This window comes from Ruditapes philippinarum, unplaced genomic scaffold (assembly GCF_026571515.1).
Source record: "Ruditapes philippinarum isolate M1 unplaced genomic scaffold, ASM2657151v2 ctg228_1_1_1_1, whole genome shotgun sequence".
Classification (NCBI taxonomy): Eukaryota; Metazoa; Mollusca; class Bivalvia; order Venerida; family Veneridae; genus Ruditapes; species Ruditapes philippinarum.
In genome coordinates this window covers 397,719-422,715 of record NW_026856125.1, presented here as the reverse complement: position 1 = coordinate 422,715, position 24,997 = coordinate 397,719, and the positions used below count along the sequence as shown (strand labels likewise).

The 24,997-nt window shown below is 32.1% G+C and overlaps 1 protein-coding gene across 9 annotated transcripts in view; it reads right to left on the bottom strand.

Moving 5' to 3' along the window:
- Positions 1-1,414: 1,414 nt before the first annotated feature.
- LOC132745464 (prolow-density lipoprotein receptor-related protein 1-like) overlaps positions 1,415-24,997 on the bottom strand; it is a 190,797-nt gene continuing 167,214 nt past the window's right edge. For 6 of the 9 annotated variants that reach the window (XM_060734397.1, XM_060734402.1, XM_060734398.1 and 3 more), the window contains 12 exons: positions 24,149-24,362; positions 23,697-23,810; positions 22,629-22,739; positions 21,900-22,042; positions 21,233-21,523; positions 20,229-20,372; positions 15,925-16,051; positions 12,472-12,600; positions 11,403-11,564; positions 9,837-9,990; positions 8,729-8,758; positions 1,415-5,710 (listed from right to left, as the gene is read on the bottom strand). In XM_060734397.1, coding sequence (XP_060590380.1) covers positions 5,588-5,710; positions 8,729-8,758; positions 9,837-9,990; positions 11,403-11,564; positions 12,472-12,600; positions 15,925-16,051; positions 20,229-20,372; positions 21,233-21,523; positions 21,900-22,042; positions 22,629-22,739; positions 23,697-23,810; positions 24,149-24,362 — 1,742 coding nt within the window. In that variant the 3' untranslated portion in view covers positions 1,415-5,587. Of the gene's footprint in view, positions 5,711-6,894; positions 6,939-8,728; positions 8,759-9,836; positions 9,991-11,402; positions 11,565-12,471; positions 12,601-12,687; positions 12,791-15,924; positions 16,052-20,228; positions 20,373-21,232; positions 21,524-21,899; positions 22,043-22,628; positions 22,740-23,696; positions 23,811-24,148; positions 24,363-24,997 lie in introns of those variants that run through there. The other 3 variants (XM_060734403.1, XM_060734401.1, XM_060734404.1) reach the window with 3 other exon arrangements.

The window sequence follows — 24,997 nt, the reverse complement described above, 5'->3', positions numbered from 1 at the left end:
TTATTTCCACTCCATTTTTATATGCCCGAAAGGGCATATTATGTTATACCCCCTGGCGTCCGTTTGTCTGTCCATCCGTCCGTACATCCGTCCGTTAGCAATTTGGTTTCCGGAGCATAACTTAAGTTCCATTTGGCCCACAATGTTCAAACTTCATAGGATTATTGCCCATATTGGGTAGAAGACCCCTATTGATTTTGGGGTCAAAAGGTCAAAGTCACTATGACCTTAAAACTGAAAACAGTTTCCGGAGCATAACTTAACTTCCAATTGACCCACAATGTTCAAACTTCATAGGATGATTGTCCATATCAGGTAGAAGACCCCTATTGATTTTGGGGTCACAAGGTCAAAGTCACTATGACCTTAAAACTGAAAACAGTTTCCGGAGCATAACTTTAAGTTCCATTCGACCCACAATGTTCAAACTTCATAGGATGATTGTCCATATTAGGTAGAAGACCCCTATTGATTTTGGGGTCAAAAGGTCAAAGTCACTATTACCTTAAAACTAAAACAGTTTCCGGAGCATAACTTAAGTTCCATTCGACCCACAATGTTCAAACTTCATAGGATGATTGTCCATATTGGGTAAAAGACCCCTATTGATTTTTGGGTCACAAGGTCAAAGGTCAAGGTCACAATTACCTTAAAACCAAAAACAGTTTCCGGAGCATAACACAAGTTCCATTTGGCCCACAATATTCAAACTTCATAGGATGATTATCCATATTGGGTAGAAGACCCCTATTGATTTTGGGGTCACAAGGTCAAAGTCACTTTTACCTTAATACTGAAAACAGTTTCTAGAGCATAATTAAATTTCCAATTGGCCCACAATATTCAAACTTCTTAGGATGATTGACCATATAAGGTAGAAGACCCCTATTGATTTTGGGGTCACAAGGTCAAAGGTTAAGATCATTATTAATAACTTAAGTATTAATCAACCTACAGCTTTAAAATTTTATAGGATGAACAGCGAATTCCATGTCTTACAAATGCTTCATACTTACTAAAAAAAAAACACTTTCGGGCATATAATGCTCCGCCTAGCGGTGCTCTTGTTTTGCTCTGCAATGCGAAGATGCAACATTTTGTTGTACTTTTGCTCTGCGGGACACAAAGTGAAAACCCGAAAATGCCACAAAATTTCCACTACTTTGTCATATTTTTGTGTTTCCACCTGTTGCCAAGTGCAGAAAAAGTACAAATCAGCCACCATAATATCCACTTTTAATCTGTTCTTTTAGTGCGAGACCTGCGCTTTTCCTCCATGCAAAAGTAAACTAAGGTAGGCATACAATTAGAACAACTAACATTCCATCAATCAGCGGGAATTTGCATATAAAACATCATAGATGTACGTACCTACAAACCAAACAATACAAAACTGTGAAAACATAAAAAACACTTGAATTTCTTCAGCTTTTATTCATAAAATTCATAAACTGGATGGTTGCATTAAATGAAATTACAAAAATACAATTTTTTTTTGTTACACAGAATATTTAAGTGAAGCACAACAAATCGTACAAAACAACACAAGGCCAAACAAATAAAATGGCAGTTTCCCGGGATCATTTTGAAAGTTATTTATTACTACAATTACAATTACAACTGGGACAAAAAAATACTTTAATATTTTTTCCAAGGCTACACAGTTTTGTATCAATTTTTTTCTTTTCTTTCCTTCAAATTTATAGAATTGCAAGAAATATTACTAAAATTCTTAACCATGTATAATGTATGACCTAACAATTACTGTCATTTCATAACTTAAAAATTAAAGGAACATGCCTCCAGATTCATGCTATTTGTTATTTAAAAGTAAAATATTGTGAGGTGAACAAAGAAAAGAAATTTACACATGATAAATGGCACTTAAAATCCCAGAATTTAACCATCTTTTGAAATTGACCGTATCAAACTGTGACGTGTTCCGGTTTCAAAAATCGCACAACTATAAACATTAAAACTGGGTCATAAAAGCAAGCATTAAGTGATTGTTTTTCTTTTTACATGTAGAGGGCAACTGAATTCTTGGTCTGACAAAATATCCTCTATAAAGACAATATTAACATATCCCCCCTTTGCTCATAAATACCACATAAACTTAAAATTTGTATGATATTACCTCGCGCCTTTTTAAAAAACTGCATAAAATCAACACATAAATCAAATGTCTAAAATCTTCAAACAAACTAAATAACAGGCAACATAAACCTACAAAAAATACTTAACATAAACTAAAATAAACACTTAAACAAAAATGCAGAGATAAAAACATAAAACATAGATGTAACATACATTAGAGAAGATATTTTCTACACAACCGTAAAACAGGTATCACACGGAGCAAAAAAACCTCTGAAAAATGTGAAATCTGTTTTCTTTACTGCCTGTAAAAACCTATTTCATTTAATAGTAGGACCATGTTAAAAGGATATTTCCATTCAATATCTGGAGAAAATTTAAAATTATATTAAAATTAAAAGATAATAAAGAAAAAAAACACACTATTTTTTTCCCTAACAGGTTCTAAAACCCAAGAAACCTTGAGACGTTATTTATAAAACTAAATACATAGATTTTAAAAGAAGCTGTAAGCTAAAAGACACAGTCTCGAATCCGTACCCAGAACAAATTCAGTACAAAGCACAGATTGTAAAGTTTCAATTCAGTATCAAACTGCTTCAAATAAAGTCAACAATACAAAATGTCGCTCAACAGCGGCCATCTTGGCTCAATAGATGTTATCCGGAACTCAGCAAATATTGTTTTTTTCAAAGCCCCTCTGGTACAAACAAACTCTTACCGTTATACCTTCACAGTGCACTGCCGGTCTTCATAGATTAGTTAACCTGTTGCGCTTATTTTCGAAGTTGTAACTGTAAAAGTGTGTGCCTGCAGATTAGCTGGGAACTCCCTCCCTCCCCAAAAAAAAATTCTTTATATCGGAGTAAGTCTACTATAAATTAAAACTTACTTTATGTCAGTTCCCACCAATTAAACTGGTTGATTTTCATACATCATTATTATAAAATAATATATTATGATAACACCCAACTACGTATATTAATACCTCCCTACATCTCCATTCTCTTGTAGATCAATTCTCAATATGTAGAAAAAAAATTCTTACAAAATATTGTAGACAAACAAACATGGAATCCTATACAAAGTTACGATACAGATCAAATCAGCTAAAAATACAATGACGCAAGTGGTACACATATAAAATTTGTGACAAAAAATAAAATCTATACAATACAAATTTTAATAAATCGTACAGCTAATTCCAAACAATACAATTGTGATAAAATTATCTTGTAGCAAAATGTTTTATGTAGAAATAAAAAGAAAAAAAGGTATTTTATTTTGTACAATTACTATAATTCAAAACAATTCCTCTCTCTCTCTCTCTGCAATGAAATTATATATGTACAGTGAAGACTCTTTAAATAAAAAGACACCCCTGGAAAAGCAATAGCCTTTTTAGAAAAACAGTTCCAACAACTTCTCAACAATAAATTTAACCTTTTTTTCCCCAAAAAAAATCTTTGTCAAAATGCTTCACAATAAATTTAGCTTGTATTCAGCAACTTCTTCCAAAATCTTTTGTCTCCAAAAGGAGATTGTTCTATATAGGTGGTACAGTACATATAAACCGTCATATACTGAAATGTCAAACCTGTTTGACAATATTAAGTGAGAATCAACTTTTTATTCAGATCCACTGAGTTGTATTTCTTTTACAACAGAAAATAAAAAAATACCAAGAATAACTCAATACCTTGGTACACTTATTAATGATACTTTTTTTGTGATTAAGATGTATGATTATGTATCAGAATAATATGGGGTCTAACTATAAAATCTTTCTTTCAGATATTTTGATGAACACAATTTTTCTTTAAAAAAAATATTGACAAGAAAAAAAAACAACACTACTATATCTATGGTATTTTCTTGTTAAAAACTGGTCAATAATAACAATGAAAACTGGCCATATCTTTCTAGATATTCGCAATACTCAAGGACTACTTATTGTTGGCAAATGCTCATAAAGAACATTTTTTACCAAAATTTAATAAAACCATCAACTGGTACAAATTTAAACCTGCAATTTAAAAACATCTTTAAAACAGTGTACAAAAAAAATCCAACCCTTCAAACCAATCTGAAATATGCTTTCCTATTTTGATTAAGAAATTCTCATAATATTTTGAAAACTGCCAGATTAAATTGGACACTCCCAATAAAAATTGAAAATTATCCAATCAAATTAAATTGGACACTCCCATTTTAACTAGTCACTCCCATTTTAGACTGGATATAAAATTTGACACTCCCATTATAAATTGGACACTCCCCTTTTTAATTGGACACACCCATTATAAACAGGACACTCCCATTTGGTTTGAAGGGTTGAGCACCATTATCTAGGAAGCCTCAAAATGGATGAATGCTGATTTACAGTTTCTATTCTAAATACAAAAATACACTTTATGAAACAAAAATGTTTTATTGTTTAAAATTTTTCATTTAATAAGTAAAATTCAATACCCTTAGATATAACAATATAAACAACTTTTCACTTTTTCAGTTTCAAAGAAACATTTAAGCATGCAATTTTATTTAATAAAACAATTCCTTTTCTGACTGAAAATATAAAAGGCAAAGTGTGCAAGCAGTCAAATTTCCATGTATATAAATTCATTTATTTATTACATAAATACACAGTTACCAGCACTTTTTAATAAAGATATAACAAATCATTTTCAAAGTTAGACATTTATTTTTTTTCTGTGGTTTAAAAATTATTTCATTTTTAAAGAATTTTGATTGCAGTATATTTGAACAATTCTCAATAAAATCCTATTTGATTTTTTAACTTGGTATACATTCTTCATAAACATAAAACAGCTTTGACAAGATGAGATGAACATTAATCTTACATGTTAGTTAATAAAATGCCCACATATATAATTATGTCTTTAGTTACAATACTTGTACGATAAATGATAAATTTCACAATCTAAATAAATTCAAAATTAAAATCTATGATTTTTTCTAGCGTAAACATTTTTATTGGAATGGTTTTATGAATTACAACATTAGTGTCCTTTATGAACAAGACATCTATAATCAGTTATCCGAACAGCAAAACCATTTCCCCCATTCTATCTACGGATGTTCCATGGTCTGTAGTAACTATAGTGTATATAACACAAAATCCTTTATTTATCTCCCATGCAAAATCCATGAATATTTGTTTCTATAAATAGAATTGGTTTCTATAAATAGATTAAGCACAAGTTTCACTCTTTTTTCATAGCAGTTTGTAGTTACATGTATTTTGCATGTGGTTAAAAATCAGTAGATTTCCTATTAATAGAAACATTTTATAAAATTTCTATAAATAGAAACTGGTACTTCTATAAATAGAATAAGCACATGTTTCACAATTTTCACATGTTACTGTCTTCACCAGTAATTGGATTATATCCATATAAGCAACACACTGCGGAAGTGTTTCTGTAAATTATTTACATTGTCACTATATACAAACTTTGAGCTGATACTAGACACTCCCATTTTTCTTTGGGGGCGGAGTTTCATCGTCTGAATCCTCTGATTTTGGAAGTAAAGTTTGTCTACTGTCTGCGTAAAATTGTTCATAGACTGGATTGGCAAAATTTGTTGACTGAAAATGCAAAACATAAAAGAAATGTTACTTAAAATAAATGTTTTCACATAAAAAGATTTTCTATAAACATTATCTGCTAGTAATTGATATTATGATGATGCCTTTCAACTGCTTTCTCCTATCTAATTTGATTATAAATATTTTACATATCAAACTACTAATTACAATACATTGTACCAGACTTAAAGTTGGCATTAATATTAACCCTTAACCTTTGCCCTGTTTTCAATTTTTAACAGTCCATTTAAATTCTTCTGGGCATAGAAATTAAGCACCAAACAGTTTTAAAGTGACATTCTGCTCATCAAATGGACTATAGTAAGTGAACAGGTGAAAGTCAAAATAAGTTAACATTTTGACATAATTCCTTTCAATATTATAATATACATCGCATGAACAATAAAAAGCTCAAGTGGAACAAGGAAATTTCTGTAAATATTCATTGGTATATAACTGTTGTGTTTAATAAAAAAAGATACGAGCAGTCTTTTTATATTTTTTTCAGATTTATATTTTATTCAAAACATTTTCCAAAATCAACTGTATGCCAATTGCAATTATAATAGTCAATCTTTTGAAATCAATAGTCAATTCAACTCAACTTGACAAGGAAAATACGAGAATAATGTCACTTTAAAAGAGCCAGGCCTGACTGCACAGAAGTTATTTTACTGGTGGCAAATGCTAGTCACTTTCAGTTTAAGCAGATTAAGGGTTAAGAGAAGAACACTAAAAATTAAAATAATAAAAACTTTTATAAATATTTAGCTAAAATGTGAGCAAAACAAAATACATCAACTGTAAGAAAAAAAATCATGAAGGAAAAATACTTCAAAGCTTAATTCAAATATACTTTACATGGTAAATGGCTTTACGAAGGTCTTGGTGCAAAAATAAAGCAAAGAGATTTTTGATTCAAGATGAAAAGAAATGAACAATCTGCAGAACTGGACACATTAATAAGTGATTAACATCTTCAATAGGTTAATCACCAGAAGCTTTGTGGATAATTTCAGGATACTGGAGAATAAACTTGGGCAAAAGGATATTAAGCATATTTGTGTAAATCAAAATACATGTGCTAGATTTTATGTCAAATATTCATAATTCCGAAGTAACAAGTAAGCTTATTGCATAAAGGTAATGTATAATTGGGTAGGGTATAATATTCAGATGAAGACCTTCATTCCAAAATATCACTGTCATCACTTTCCATCAAGGTTTCCTACGAGCAAAATCACAATAAACATTTACTACAAAAATATACATGCAGATTTATCAACAGATGTCGAGACTTTTGTACGAGACAAACAAATAAATGAAAAAAAAATTTGATGGAGGTAACACATGTGTAAAGGTATTACAAGGCATAGGCTTTGACATAGAGAAATCTAATCTACAGCTTAACTTGACACCATTCAATTTAACATTTTGGTGAAAATAATTTAATTTTTTTCCATTTTTTAAACATGCAGAAAATCATTTTCATGCTTAAAACCCCCCATAATGATGCAATTTTTAATCATAATTTAAGGAAGTTAGCTATCATAGCTAACTTAAACCATTATCAAACAGACATGCTTTTTTTAATGCTAATTTCTGGCAAAAGTGTTTTCAGCAATTCACAACTGTATTTAATGTAAATAGCGTTTCAAAAACTTTGCTAGCCAAAGGGTGTATAAAAACTGTAATCAATTTCAAAAACAGCTATGAAAAAAAAGAAGAATAAACAAAAAAATAACAAGCCTAATAACTAGCATAATCATTTCAAAATCCATAATGTACATTAAATGCATGATAAAACTAGAAATGTGTCATCATGCCACGGATGCCCCCGCATGCAGCCAAAATTTCAGATGTTATAATATTTAGTTCCAAATTTGTTTGCACAAATTATTTTTTTCATTTTAAGTTCAAAGCCCTTAAAACTTTTCAATGTTAACACAAACCATTTTCATACAATGTTCAAGGCACTGAAATTATTCAGTCTTAACCTTTTAAAAATAGCATATTGCATATTTGTAGCCAAAATAATGGCTACATACATTTCCACAAAAGTATGAGTGCTGTAACTGAAAGTTTAAAATTTTTCCAATATTCAAGAAAGATAAGTTTGTCTAAAATCATTGAACCACGACCAAATTCAAACTTAAACTGCTTATTCCTAAGATGTATCTATATCATTTTCAAAGTGAAAGGGACATAACTCTGCCAAAAAATCATCAAACCATGACCAAATTCCAATTTGACCTGCCCATTCCTTTGACATATCCATATGTCAAATTTGAGTTGAATATGTAACACTGTTGGGTAGATAATGAACAGAAACTGTAAATTTCATATTATTTTCAAAGTGAAGGGGCATTACTCTGCCAAAAATCATTGAATCATGACCAAATTCGAACTTGGCCTGGGCATTCCAAAAACATATCCATATGTCAAATTTGAGTTGAATCTGTTGTACCGTTGGGGAGATAATGAACAGAAACTGAAAATTTCATATTATTTTCAAAGTAAAAGGGGCATAACTCTGCCAAAATCATCGAACCATGACCAAATTCAAACTTGACCTGTATTGTCTCATGACATATCCATATGTCAAATTTGAGTTGAATGTGTGCAACCGTTCTTTTGATAATGAACGGAAACTGATGATGACGGAATGACAGAATGACGGAACAGGGTAACACTATATGCCCCGGCCATAACATGGCGGGGGCATAAAAAAACTGAACTGCTATGCTTTTTTGAAAGTCTTTTAAAATACTTAAATCACAGAATAATCACATAAATAATTCAATATTCTTGAAATCATTACTTTCATTTTAACAATATTTTGATTAAAATTTATTTGAAATGGCAAAATCATTTGTTTAGTTATCACTTATGAATAAACATAAAAATTGTGGCGGTTTTCTTAAAAAGCATCACAAACATAAAATACAATCATATGACAAACAAGCAAAGCAACAACAAAAAAAAAACAAAAAACAAAAAATACACAGAGATACTAACTAAATCATTGGTCTCTTTCAGTTCATCATCCTAATTTAAAAAAATGCTTTTGGTTTTTATTAACAATATCTTTTTCCCTGAATCATTTATAGAAGACATAAAAATGGCATCTAGGGTCAAAAATAAGATTTTGTATGCTCTTCAAATAAAACTGTAGCACATAATTAAATCATACTAGGCAGAAGTTTGCTAAGAAAAAGTTGAGCTAAGCATTAGTTCTAAACAGAAGTTCTATCATTAAAGCAATAATTCTGTAAAGTTAAGCAGGGTTAAGCATCTGATCTAACAAAACAATATTCTATCATTCTTGCAGGGAATTTAATTTAAATTAAGCAGGGTATAGCCCCTAATCTAACTGTATTTCCATCATTCTTGCAGGGATTTACTTAAAATTTATCTGAGTTTAGCCCCCAGTTGAGCCAGTTCTATTAGTACTTTTATCATTCAAGAAGGAATTTCATTAACTTTAGCTGATTTTAGCCCCATTTAACAATATTTCTGCTATTTTCTCATTAATTTCATTTTGTCATCTTAATTTTAGCTGGGTTAAGCCCTATTTCAAACATTCTCTTCGTAGTTTCATTCATTTTAACTGGATTTACAGTATTCCTATCAACCTAGTAGAGGTGTCCTTAAGTTGGGATGTTGCAAGTGTTCAGCGAGTGTTCAGCACGAGTTCCTGGATCCTCCAGCCAGTACTAACCGGTTTATTCCAGTAAATTCTCTGCATAAATACTTTAATTAATACAGAAATGATGGAGTGAGTGAATGGCATAATAGAATATTACCCCACAATTGATATTGCACTAAGGAAAGAACAGATACAGTATCATGGAAATGACCTCTGACCTTAAATGTCAGTAACCCCATCACTCTCTTCAGTTAATAGCAGATCCAGGCAAAAATTTATAAAGCGCCTGATGAAAACTAATTCTCAAAAAAAAAAAAAAAAAAAAAAAAAAAAAAAAAAAAAATGAAACTATTACTATCAAATAAATAAGTCACATAAAATTATGTAAATGAATGAAATTAATATTAGAAATTCACTGTTAGATACAATGTGTGAAAATACTGTTAGTAGATCTACATTAAAAGGAAAATTTCTCACTTTTTCAGGGTCAAAATCAAACGGTTGATCTAAAGGTTGATGAGAGGGGTCGTCCTCCTCATCCAGATCCTCTGTGGTTTGCGGCATATAGATTGGGTTCGACACCTGCATATTGGGATGGTCTTTTAATCTACTATGTCTAAACTGGCCGTTCCTAGAAAACAAAAAAAAAATACAGATTTGAGCCATGCCACGACAAAACCAACATAATGTGTTTGCGACCAGCATGGATCCAGACCAGCCTGTGCATCCGCGCAGTCTGATCAGGATCCATGCTGTTCGCTTACAGACCCTATAACAAGTAAAGAAACTGATAGCGAACAGCATGGATCCTGATCAGACTGTGCGGGTGTGCAGGCTGGTCTGGATCCATGCGGGTCGCAAACGCACTATGTTGGTTTTGTTGTGTCGCAGCTCAAATTTTTTTTTTGGGTATGTTTCATTGCTATAGGACATCACACTAAACAGCTTTCGTATTTGTGGTGTAATGGCCAACTGCCTGTTGGTTCAGAATAGAAATGACAGAATTTCTAGCAACACAAGTTCAAACCCTGTCTAGGGCAAGCTCTGGGGTAAGATGTTTTCTTAAGCTTTACCCAAATTATTTAGAACTGGTTGGTTCCAGGAATGGAGTGTGTATATAAGCTTACAGGTTCCTTCAAAATCGTACTGAAATAAATTCTGTATAAACAAAGCATCTATATTATGAAATACATAAATTTGCAGGACATGATACAAATTGTTGCCTTAGTGCAAAAACAGAATAAGTCTTTCTAAATTTAATAGCAATTAATCATTTATTGCACTAAGGTGACAAAATTTAATGAAATGTATATAAATTTACAGGTCATGTTATAAATAAGATATAAATTTATTATTATGAATAAGAAAGTATTAATCTTCACAAAGTCTCTTAGTTACACATAGAAATTCTTTAGATACATTTAAGAGTAGAGAATAATTTATCTCTTAATAAAAAGATCATGTGGCATAGACCCATTAGTCGGGTTTTCCATGAGTAAAGAAATAATTCAAATTTCACCCTGACAATGCAAAACAGGTTTAAATCTTGGCAATTTAAGCCATCTAACTTAGTTTAAAGCTGCATGCCTCCAGATGTACCGAAATATTTCAATAAAATCAAACTTGAGAAAAATGTACTAAAAGATTTTAAGAAAAGTAAAAGGATTCAAGTAAAAATCTTCATGTAAGTTGCATATTAATGAATAATTTTGCAATATTTATAGCAACATTTCAACTGCCTTAAAAACACAGGTAAGGACTAACTATGCACAGTTTGACCTTGTCATTTACCTGGATTGCAAGTGCAATTTACAATGTGTTACTTACTTTCTTTGCTTACTTCCCATTATTTTACTTTTAAATACATTTTCAAAATTTTCATTAAAATTAGCATGAATATGAAGGCATGTGCTAAATTAAAGCCTCTGAACATGAGGTAAAACATATTTTCAAAATTTCAACAATCTTTAAGCAATTATCAAAGACTCTGAACATGACTTTAATATTTTTAAAAAAATTTTAACAATCTTTAAGCACACTTACCTCCTTTTCCTTATGACTATAAAGAGAAGAATAGCCACCAGAATACACATGACAACAACCACTGCTATAATTACAGGTGTAATGGATGCCTGGGATGGTTTTGCCGCCTGTTTTCTCGGATGGTAAAGATGACATCTTGGTCCACTAGTGTCAGGCTTACATCTGAAAATATCCAAAAATTTACCATATAATTGAGCCGCGTCATGACAAAACCAACATAATGGGTTTGCGGCCAGCATGGATCCAGACCAGCCTGCGAATCCGCGCAGTCTGATCAGGATCCATGCTGTTCGCTATCAGTTCCTCTACTTGTAATAGAGTTGGTAAGTAAACACACTATGTTGGTTTTGTCGTGATGTGGCTCATATATACTTTTTTTTTCTTTTTTTTGGTTTTATGGTGCACTGACACATTTTAGGTCATATGGTGCTGAAACAGGAAATATAATTTTGACTAACCTCGGGTGTTACAAACTTAAAGCAAGGAGTCAAAACCACCTCACCTGCTGCATGCTGCAGCTAAGATAAATTTTAAACCCATTTAGACACCTTTTACGATCACACAGGGATAAATGGTGGCAGCAATTCTGATGCCTCAGCCCTTAAAGGCAACCCTCAGCCTCAAGGGTAAAAACAAACATATAAGACCTTGCTATAAATAGTTTCATGCCATGGGTATGTGCGGCTTTGAAGTGAAGTTGGAATTGTATGCACACCTATAATTGAAAGGTCACTTGGCAATTTTCCAGCTCTTTTGCTGAAGTAAGACACTTTAAGGCACTGCATGCATTATTTCATGTACAAATAACACAGAAAAAAACATCAATCTTTCATAGGCTTCCTCTCATGCGAGTCCCTGGCATGATTTGATCCCACAGTGGTGAGGGACCAATGTTTGGAAGACAGCAACCATCACCATTAAACCTTTGAGTTTCTGTAAACCATTCCAGAATAATAAACTTACAAAGTCCCCTTGATATTGGTTTTTTAATTCTTCACCTAAACATATACCATATACTTCAATATTCTTCATTTAATTCATGAAATTTAACTATGTACGATATACTTACACACACTCTTCACACTGTCCTATACCATGTTCTTTAATTTGACAATTTCTACACTCTCCGTCATTGTAACACCAGTCATGACAAATAGATCTGTTACATAACAAGCCTTCATAATGCTTATCTGTACAGCTGGAAATAACAAACATACATAATGCTTATCTGTACAACTGGAAATAACAAACATACATAATGCTTATCTGTACAGCTGGAAATAACAAACATATATAATGCTTATCTGTACAGCTGGAAATAACAAACATACATAATGCTTATCTGTACAGCTGGAAATAACAAACATATATAATGCTTATCTGTACAACTGGAAATAACAAACATACATAATGCTTATCTGTACAGCTGGAAATAACAAACATACATAATGCTACATAATGCATAATTGCTTTCTTCTCATTTTTTTCTTCTACATTTTATTTAAGGTCATATTATCTCAAGCATTTCTGGTTCTATAACCAGTAATTACAAATTTCTTCGCTAAGTGACTGACTACAAAACCCACATAATTTCTGAATCAGCGGGGCCAGACAAATGACCATCAGTCTCTATGTCTGAGATAAATTGTCACAGATATATTTTACATCAATCAAAGATTGATCCAGTAACCCATGGAAAACAAATACGTGATGTTTCTATTGAGTTAAGCAAGGATTTTTTTCGGGGGAAATCAAATGAACCATAACTTACAAGAAATACAAGAGGGCCATGATGGCCCTGAGTCGCTCACCAGAAGCAACTGTTTTTCAGTGTTATTTTTCAAAGAATTTGATGAAAGACCAGTCCAGCTCAACTTTTACTTGCCCTTCTTATTATTGAAATATTTTGCTCTAATATTTTGGAGGCTTTATTAAAAATATCTATGTTGCAAGTGTGTTCCCATGAGATTATGTAGAATAAATAATGCAGAATAAACAGGTCTAGGATTTTATGATATTTATGGACAGTCTGTAAATTTTTGGACGAGCCATAATTTTACAGATTTTTGTATCTGTAAATTTACAGACATTAAGTAAGAAAATAGTAGAAGTTGCATTAAAATTCAAAACCACAGGTTAAAATTAATAAGGTTACATACTATATGATTAAATATAACAGTATGGTAAGATTCAAAACAATATGATGACTTTCAATTTTCACTTTTATTAAATATTTCAAAATCATCATACAAAGATGAAACTCACCACATTATGTTTGTAAATATAAACAATCAATAAAAAAACTAGTCAGAAGCTGCGGATTTTAGTGTAAAACTAAAAACAGCAAATTTCACATTGAATATAGATTTGTAAATTTATGGATTGAAAAATCTTTAAATTTCTAGACTATCCATAAATTTATGGACAGTCCATAAATATGAAATCCTAGACCTGATAAATGACCATTACATCAGGGTTAATTTTGATGGAACATTTTTTCTTCATAACTTTTGTGAATGAATACACAAAATGTCACATGCAAAATATGTAAGGTTTTTACAGTATGGGACAAAAAACTTTTTATTTGAGGGCAAATTCGTGCCCAATCGGCAAAATTATGGAGCTTTGGTAGACAATACAAACAATCGAGTTACCTTCCATGTCTGGATCATAGCCAAGCTTGGAATTGCCTACTTCTTCTAGTTATAAATTACACTAACATTGCGCCCAACTGTCAAGCCTAACACACTAGTTCCGAACTTCCCTCAACTCCCATAACCAGTACCATACGGTACTACAAAACTCTAAAGTTTGTGCATCCCGATGTGAATGGATTGTCTTTATTTTCAGTTATACAAACTGTGCAAGTCATTTTATTACCATCATACAGCAACCAAAAATTGCTTTCAGAAAAACTTGTTCGGAGCATAATTTATCATTTTGCTTGGATTTCTCAGTTGTTTCAGCATTCGCCGATTGATTTGGTTGGGAAACCTCATTTGGTATAGGTGCAGAGTTGTTTACGGTAGATTCTGTCGGCCCATAAACGTTAACATTGTCTTTATTGAAGAATGAAGTCAATCTTCACTGCATTTTTTTTTTTTATTGTGAATTTACCCGGATAATGACGTCAGAATCTGAAGCGTCTGAGCCCTTTTAACGTGTAATATTCACTAAAGCGTCTAAGATAAATCATGTGAACAATCAGCTGATGAAATTCATGCTATTTATAGAAAAAAATATATACGACACTCGCAAAAATATGCTTCACGGAAAAGGCACGGCTATGATATATCCGCGTCAAATGCATAAGTACTGCGTCAAAAACGCAGAAAAAGCTTTCTAGAGAAAACACTGCATGTAGTGATGTAATTAAGTGAATATGAATGTAACCAAATAAAGCTTGATATATATCCAAGTTATTTCATAAGAGGTCATGACCTTAAATAATTTCATCAGCAAACAGCAGGTCATTCACATGTATGAAAGAAATTCCAACATGAGTTGTTTCCCTTTCATTAAACTATAATTTGAAGAAATGCCATGGTCTGTGGTATCTTAGCTTTAGCAGTCCCTAAAAAGGACCAATCAAATAAACATGAGCAATTTTTATAAAAGATTACTATAAGAATGCTAATAACAAAGTTTGGTGATCATCCATCAATAAGTTCTGTAGAAAAAGCTGTCTAAAGGTTTATATTATTTTTAGCTCCCTTGACCCCTAAAAGGGACCTATCAAATTAATATGAGCAAATTTGATAAAAGACTACCTAAGAATGCTACAGACAAAGTTTGGTGATCATCCATCAATTGGTTCTGTAGAAGATGTCTAAAGGATTTTCTATTTTTAGGTCTAGAGACCCCTAAAAGGGGCCAATCAAATTAATATAAGCAAATTTGATAAAAAAAACTACCCAAGAATGCTACAGACAGAGTTTGGTGATCATCCATCAATTAGTTCTCTGGATATAGATGTTTAAAGTAATTTCTATTTTTAGCTTTAGCAGCCCCTAAAAGGGGCCAATCAAATGAATATGAGCAAACTTGATAAAAGACTACCCAAGAATGATAGAGACAAAGTTTGGTGATCATCCATCCACTAGTTATGTAGAAGGAGATGTCTAAATGCTTTTTCTATTTTTAGCCCTATTGACCCCTAAAAGGGGCCAATCAAATTATTATGAGCAACCTTGATAAAAGACTACCTAAGAATGCTAACAGACAAAGTTTGGTGATCATCCATCAATTAGTTCTGTAGCAGAAGATGTTTAAAGGTTTTTTCTATTTTTAGCTCTGTTGACCCCTAAAAGGGGCCAATTGATATGACATGAGCAAATTCAAGTGTGACTGTCACAAGGATGCTACAGACCAAATTTGAAGTAAATCTGTCCAGTGGTTTCAGAGAAGAAGATGATTGTTGACGCATGACGACGGACGCCGGAGTATCCCCCTTTGATACTAATAGCTCACCCTGAGCCTTCGGCTCTGGTGAGCTAAAAATGTCTAGGAAAAAAAAACTTACTCGCAAAATGTTTCTTGAATCTTGCCCTTCATTCTAGTGCTACATTTTCCATTTTTACCACATGCACATTTCTCACACAGTGTGCCGCTATAGTGAACTGGGCATGTACATATTGGTAATCCATTTACTGAAGGAAAAAAAATGTTAAACAGTTAAAAATAATCTGTTCAAACAAATGTGAACAAGAATCTCTGTGAAACCTTTGGATATGATCCTTTATGGTGGCTTTTAAATGGCTAAAATACTTTCAAGGCGTGTTTTCACATGGCCAAAAATACCCGTGCAGAAAATGAACAAGAAGTCCTGGGACTATCCCAGGAATTCCTGAGAAGTCTCAGGAATTTGTCCTGGAAAAATCCCAGGATTTCCTGAGATAATCCTGAGACTTTTTTCACGCCGTTAAATGGGACTGGACAATCCCAGGAATTTCTTGAAGACAGGAAAAAACAGGAAAAAATATTGCTCTGCTATCCCAGGAATGTCTTGTTCTCAGGACAGTCTTATAATCCCAGGAATTTAGTCCTGTTCCCAGGACAGTCCTGTAATCCCAGGAATGTCCTGTTCCCAGGACAATCCCATAATCCCAGGAATGTCCTGTTCCCAGGACGGTCCTGTAATCCCTGGAAAGTCCTGTTCCCAGGACAGTCTCATTATCTAATAAATGTCCTGTCCCCAGGACAGACATGTAGAAATGTAGAAAACAGTAAAAGCTGATATTTTAATAAATGCTGCTTTGAAATACTAATTTAAAGCACAAATTTAGTTAGTTAAAAATATTTATTTTAATATTTCATCATATTTTACATTTTATATGTATACAATTATTACATATAATTGAAGGGATTAGAACAGAAAAATTTATTATGAAAAAAATCACACACTATTTCCAATGTCAGCAAATTAGAACTTAAGATCCAGGAAAGTTTATAGATTTGAGAAAAAATACACTGAAAAGTTTGACTGTGATGGCATCTAGAAGCTAGCTTTGATTAACAAGTTAACAAACTTTCCCTGCATGGCATTTACATCATTTTGCTCTCAGGCTCCCAGCTTACTATCTTCCAGTCTTGAACAGTTGGCACTCTGATTGACACCCTGACTCCTTCATTATTTCTGGAAAAAAAGACATGTTCAGCAATACTGAGTGACTGTCAAGTACAGTTCTATTCTTTTAAGCAGTGTAACAATTATTTATCATAATGTGTTTGTATAAATAAACCAAATTCTAGCCCCCTTAGCATTATCAAATTTAACAAAAATGTGCATATAATTAGCATGAGAAGAAAAAGGTCCCTAATACATATGAAGCCTTGTTCAAGTGATTATTTAAGAAATGACATATTCACCCTGCATTTAACCTGCCTACATCAAGACTGACTTCTTTCTTTAAAAAATCAATTTAAAGAAGAAATGTCTTCTGATTTTTAATTGTCTTTTATTTCAAAAATAAGATTTGTTCATTGTAATGGAGAAGAAAAAGTTTTGTTGAAATTAAAGTTTTGTAATATCAAATAAGCAGTGATGTCATGAAACTTTACATGCAATATAAACACAAGTGGTGGCATGGCCAAATGCAGGTTAACAAATCAGACCAGTAATCGAAGGATGGCTTGCCATATTTGTTTTAACCCTGTCAGCAAGCCATTGTTTCCTTGAGAAAGAAACTTTACACTTATGATGCTTAGTACTATTTGGTTGCAGAATAATTTGTTGCTTATAAGTTGGATGTAAAATTCAACCAAGGTAAGAACTTAAATGCAACTTTCATTAAAATAAGAATTTTAAAAGAAAGGTAACAAATGGTTTCAAATAATTGTGCAATGAACTATTTTTTTCTTCTGGGAAAGATTAAGAATAGTCAAATATAGTTATTTAAAAAAATAAAGCATACCTTTTGGGGCTCAATACTGCACATCATTATTCACCTAGCATCTCAGAGTCAGACTCAGAACTGGCCCCACTTTAAAGCCTGCAATTTGTTTGAAATCTAATATCAGATTTTTCCATTGAAAACAACACATAAAATGATAAATAATTATGATAACCCTGTCTTATTCAGCTCCACAAAACTTACTGACAGGTGTGTATAAAACTGTACCATTTAGTCCTCATAATTTTAATTTGTTTCACATTATTTTAACTTGCAGAAATAAAAAAGACAATCTATCTATTTATATGCTATTTTGTATATTATATATGTTACAAATTAATGTGACAATCAAATCTAGATTTAAATCAATTGTTAGTAAATCAATGTATGAAGTGGTTACAAATTTTAGTTTGCTACCTTGATTGTTTGATATACATATATAACCTGTTTCTGTATAAATGTAACTAAAGGTTTAATTACCTCATTCTGTTGTATATCTCCTTGTCCCAGGTGATTCTGATTCTTGTCATTCTTATTAACCATAACTACACTTATTAAACTTAAACACCTTAACATCTTAAACAAAACTATATCTCCAAAATTGCTTAAACAGGAAGTAGTCTCCTCTGTAATTTACACTATTTCCAAGCTTCTAGCTGACCATTCAAACTGGACAGGTACATCATTAGGTAAAACAGGGTTAATCCAAAAATCAAAGCAGTTATCATTTTACATGACATTCATTGAATGTAAAAAACCACATCAAATAGCTAATAGATAAGTAGATTTAAAAAATCATGAATTTAATAAAGAAGAAAAATTGCAATGTCCTAGACATATTCTGCATATCATTCAACTTTGTAATGTTACCTCTCCCCAAAATAATCACATGGAACAGTCTGATTTGTAGGAATGACCAGGGAGTAAATTAGTCATGCACATTATGGTGGGAGAACAAAGGTGGCCAGTTTTATCAGATCTTTGATCTGCATGGTGTTATATCTAAGTGGGTGTCCTAAGTGTATGCAATTATCAGGCATATTGGTTCCCAATGATTTGAAATAGATAAAAATGACAGTTGCATGAGCTTGAGTAAAAAAAAGTACTGTAAGAAGTACAATAGGTTGAAAACATATACATTTCAATTTTTGTAAATGCAAAAAAAAAAACTAGAGTAGAATAATGCTTTGGGAAACTTTTATGTTTTTGTTTTGAAATGGAATGACAGAATTTCATTTCTTTCCATGGTCCACACAGAAATCACTGATTCCATGCCAATTCTGTCCCTATTCCGCTCAGAATCTGTGCCAAAATTATCTGCAGGTTATATACAATCATGTATATTTGATTTTCCCTATTACAATATCTTATTGAATGAAAAAAAATAATTTCCTTGCTATGTTCAAAAATCAATTAGCAATTTTTTCTTAATTGTTTGTGATTAAGGTCTAAGATTATAGAATTTTAAATTCTGAGTATTTTGATACCCATTGTGTTAAAGAAAACTATTACAAACCGACTTCAATATATTTTATCATTTTTTCTCATTTTTTATACTTAGCATTTTTTTCAGCTTTGCTCAGTAATAAAAAGTCTCACAAAAGTTATTTCATTTATTCCTCTGTCTAAAGAACAGGAATTAACAAGACTTCTTACTTTTCACTTTACAGAAAGGCCTTCTAAGAAAATATCTTTCTTGTCTTTGACTAATGGACTTCACTATGAATGAAGTCCTGATAATTCCTGTCCTCAGGACATATTTGAAAATAAAAGTCCTGAGATTTCCTGTTTTTTTCCTGTTGGTAAGATTAAAGTCCTGACAATTCCTGTTTTGTCCTGTTCAGTATGTTCAAAAGTCTTGAGATATCCTATAAACAGGACTTTTGTTAAGAGGTAGCAAACAAATCCTGGGATAATCCTGGGATTTCCTGGGACTTCCTGAGAACAGGAAATATTTTCTGCACGGGTACTTTCAAGGTGCACTTTTACATGGCTAAAATACTTTCAAGGTGCACTTTTACATGGCTAAAATACTTTCAAGGTGCACTTTTACATGGCTAAAATACTTTCAAGGTGTACTTTTACATGGCCAAAAATACTTCCAAGGTGCACTTTCACAAGGCTAAAATACTTTTAAGGCATGTTTTCACATGGCCAAAAACACTTTCAAGGTGCACTTTCACATGGCTAAAATACTTTTAAGGCATGTTTTCACATGGCCAAAAACACTTTCAAGGTGCACTATCACATGGCTAAAATACTTTTAAAGCATGTTTTCACATGGCCAAAAACACTTTCAAGGCGCACTTTTACATGACTAAAAATACTTCCAAAGTGTGGGGATAACAAGAGACTATTTTTGTGGTCACAATTTTGATCTTCTTAAATATAAATTTTTTAATTTATTTGACAAATTATAGATTAAAAAACTTACCACCTATAGTACAGTTGCCTCCATTTTTACAGAAGCCACTGCAGCCAATGTATACTTCACACAAAGATCCCGTAAATCTTGGAGTACACTCACAATGCACTTGTGACCCTTGTCCACTTATCTGATTGGCTAGCCTACATGTTCCTATCAAAGATAACAGATAATGAAATCCGTAAATCAATGTCAAAGTATGTTTCTATAAATAGTAACTTAAGCCAGCCCGCATAGCTCAATTGGTTTGAGCACTAGACTTGTAATCTCAACATTTTAGGTTCAATTCCCAGGCTGGCCAACTAAAATTACTTATCAGTCTTTTGGATGAGAGACTTTAAATAGAGGTCCCATGTATGAGTGCTTAAATACTTAACATGTTAAAGAACCAGAATTGGGACATCTTTCTGTATCTGTAATTTGCAGTATCCTCCAAAAATCTAAAATGACTAATACTGTTCTGGAGGACTTGCCTATATGGGCAACCCGTGGCGAGTATAAATAAACTCAAATGCACATAAATAGTAACAAGTCTATGCTACTATAAATAGTAACAAGTGCAAAGTAACCACCATCACCTATACAGCAAGCAGGTTTTTTTTATCATTTTGAACAAAAAGTGTACCATCACGAATTCTGTTAAAGCAAACCTCATGATTATTTTCTTATAATCCTGATTATAATATTTAAATTTCTTTCTAAACAAAATTTCAGCAAAACACTTTGCCTATACATAATACAAATTACCATAACGTGACCGCAAAGTATAATTTAAAGATTATTTTTAATATCAATAACTATGCTGATATTCATTCCTCGCTTAACTTTACATAAGATGATATTTTTCTATTTCTTATCATATTTATGATTTTTTTTAATCACTCCACCTTCAAGGTATTTTTTTTAAAATTTACAAGAATTCAAACAGATACATGTATAAGTTTCTCTGATTGTATAAAACATGTATCAATCTTATTACTGGTTATAACTGGGTATAAAACAGACAAACGTACCTCCATTTAAGCAATTTACACTGGAACAGTTTTGGGCGACATTTTCACAACGTGCTCCTAGATATCCCGCGGGACATTTACACGAAAATGCGTTATCCCGTAACATACAAGACCCTCCATTCTCACAATAACCGTCACAGGAACGATTGCCACAATTAGTTTTGGGATCGAATCCAGGTAAACACTTGCATCTTGGGGCAGATTTGTCCATATTCTTGTCACATAGGACTGTTCCTCCATTTTCACAGAATACCGTAGAATCCTGTAGACCACATTTCCCGCAACGTTTGCCTATTTTTCACAGAAAAAAAAGAAGAAATGAAAAAAACTTTATCATTTAACTTATTTATAATTTTCTACAGGTTTTAAATCTGCAGTTTCACCTTTCACAGGCCTAGCAGAAATAAAGTTCCCTAAATAATTAGTTCTTTTACTGTATGGACGTCAATCCTTAAGAATTTTTCAATGCCCTTGCCACAAGTATAGAGCTAGGCCAGACATCTTTACAAATGAAGTTCAAGTTTGTTATTTTGATACTAAAATCCCTAAAAATTAAAATGAATAATCGGAAATTTAAATGAAATTATTGTAAACTGAAAGACAGACAAAATCATTACAAAAAAAGTCAGCATGTTAGATATAAGAAATATAAGTATGTTACAGATACCTGTGTAATTCTCTTTACACGTGCAGGTGAGGGAACCTGTTTTATCATCACTCTGGCACGTCCCACCATTCAGACAGTAACCTTGACACGATGACTCCTCTGTTTTAGTCTCGCAATGTTTTCCCGTAAACTCCCGCGGACAGCTAGAATACATGTGACAGATGAACATTTTGCTTATTTTCAAAAATAATTTTGTAAAACAAAAAAACTTTTGGATAAGAACATTAATACTGTCGTCTTTCGTAAATAATTCTGCAAAAATCTGTTTTTCAATTTCCAAGTAAGAAAAAACAAAGCAAACTTAAAATCAAATTACAAAGGCCCTGGCTTTAATGACAAAAACAAATCTGACGTCAGAATAATTTTTTCCATATAAGAAACACAATACAGTTGCAAGCCTAATCGCATTAATCAAGTTTTATCCAGTGTAATAAAAAAATGAACAATTAAAAGAGCCTTAGCAGAAAGGTGAAGTTCTATTATAATTCCATGAGTTAAATATAAGACCATGAGGGGTTAAAATGAATCATGATGAATACTAAACAAAATCATTTTTAGTGAACATCGTCCACTATTTATACCAAAGTCAGAATTATTGGAAAAAATTTTCACTAAAAAACACCAACTAGTTGGAACGCGAAGCACACTGACTAAGCATGCGTGGCTTACATGTCATATTAATTACCGAAATTGTTGTTATTTAACGAAATGAATTCTATATTTACTCACCTGCACAATATCTCATCAAATTCTTGGAAATAAACGCACGTTCCTCTGTTTAAACAGAAATCATTACAACGGAAATGTTGGCATCTCTCCCCGTAATATCCCATCGCACAACTGTTAAAAATGAGAAAAAAAAATTCAATTAAGTTTGTTCATTGTTTTTTTAATTTAATTTAAATGCTGATTTGAACATATGTTTTGGTTATATCTCAGTGGCCGATTCACCTACCCAATTGTCCTTCACAAACTAAGCACTAGTTACACCAATTTCTCTGTAAGTGACCGACTACTTATCCCACATCATTTCTGAATCAGCGGTGAGAGACAAATGACCGTAAGATACAATGTCCAGGATCAATTGTCACATAGACATTACGCTACCCCAAGGATCAAACCAGCAACCACTGGATTACTAATCCAAAGCTCTTCCTATTGAGCTAAAGATTTATAAGCAAGTCAAGTCTGACTAGCTTGATTTTCTATAGAAGACCAAATGTATCTTCCTATTCAATATAACAAGTACAAATAGTCATCAAACCATTATAGTCATCAAGTTATCATCAAGCAATGGTTCATCAGCTTATCATTTCATAAAAAATTGCAATTTCAATGACACATTTTATGCAGCTAATAAATACAGTACAATCTCTCTATGTAGAGCACTACTGGACCTTTATTATTACTGTTCTTAATATTGAGTTGGTCTGAACTCTGGATTTGAGATATTCATGTATACTGTTTTAAGGTATAGAATCCTTATTTTTTGTAAAAGATTTTTTTATTTAAGTGCATAAGTGCATTTATATATTCTGACAAAAGAAACATTAAAGATCCATCAACCTCATTTCAGTTCTAAAATTAAACAGTATATAACAATGTACTCTAGCAATTTTCACACTATTTGTAAAATACTTACTCAGCAAAAAAACAATTATAGAGATTTGAACTTGACAAATGGATGCAATATAAGTTTGAAATGACCAAGTTCACAAGAGCCACAAAGGTTCTCCGTTGGTTAAGGATAAATCACAAACTTTTTTACGTAACATATGATTATGAAGAATAACTTACCGGCAGACTGGAACTGCAGGTTTTTCCGAATGAACTAAACATGTACCGCCTCCTCCGCAATAGTGTAAGCACACATCAACCTCACATCTCTTCCCGCCATATCCTATTTCACAACTATAAAACATACATAATATTATATAGAAGTTACAAATTGAAACAATTTTTGTTAATAGGGATACATGTATCTCAGGGTTTTCATTTTTTTCTGAGGCAACAAACAGGCCAACAAAACCAACAGATCTGGCCAAGGGGGATAATTTATCTACAAGCTGATAATACAACTTCTTTTTAACAGCATTTCTACCAATCTATTATCAATGAAAACCCCGTATCTATGTTTCATTCTAAATTCTTAGGCAATTTTCATCCAAATTGTCTGAACATTTTTTATTTTCCATGGAAAGAAAACTGACATAAAAGAATAATCATATCAAAGTAACATTATTACTTACCTGCATTTAAAGTCGTTATTTTGTGTGGCCGTACAGTTACCCTTCCCGTTACAGTAGTTCTGCGGACATTCAATGAAGTCGCATTTCTTGGTTGTTGGATTAAATATCGCACCATCGGCACACACGCAGGTAAATTTACTCACATGTCCTTGTGGATTATTTATACACAGCTGTGTTGGTGAAGGACACGGGTGTAAGCTGCAGGCATTGGTTACTAGAAATATAATCAAACGTTCATTAACTAATCATACATTCATTTTTATTGTATAAGGATATTATTTGTCTGAAGTAAACAGGGTTTACATAGTGACATTATGCTCAATATTTCATTGTCAAGTTGAGTTTAATTGACTACATATTTGAAAGATTGACTATTCAAATGGTGATTGACCAACAGTTGATATTGGAAAAAAATGACAAAATATAAATCTGCATAAAATATATAAAAACTGCCCCATTCTTTTTATAAACTGAACGTGACAGTTGAATTCCAGTGGATATTTACAGACATTTTCTTAGACCACATGAGTTATTAATCGTTTATGCAAAGTAAATTATTAAATTGAACGCAATTATAGCAAAATGTAAACCTGTTTTTGACTTTTACCTGTTCACTCACTGTATACATTTGGATGGGCATAATGTCACTTAAGAGAAACATTAGCCAAACAGCGTAAAAATTATATTAACAGTCCTTTTGCATTTCACTAGTTATTATAATGGTTTAATGAAAATTTATCAATATAAAGTTTTGTAATAAAAGCATAAATACATGATTTTAAACACTACTCTTATTGATTAATCAGCTGTGAATATTGGATGCCAACAAAAGATGGCAAAGCTAGTCTG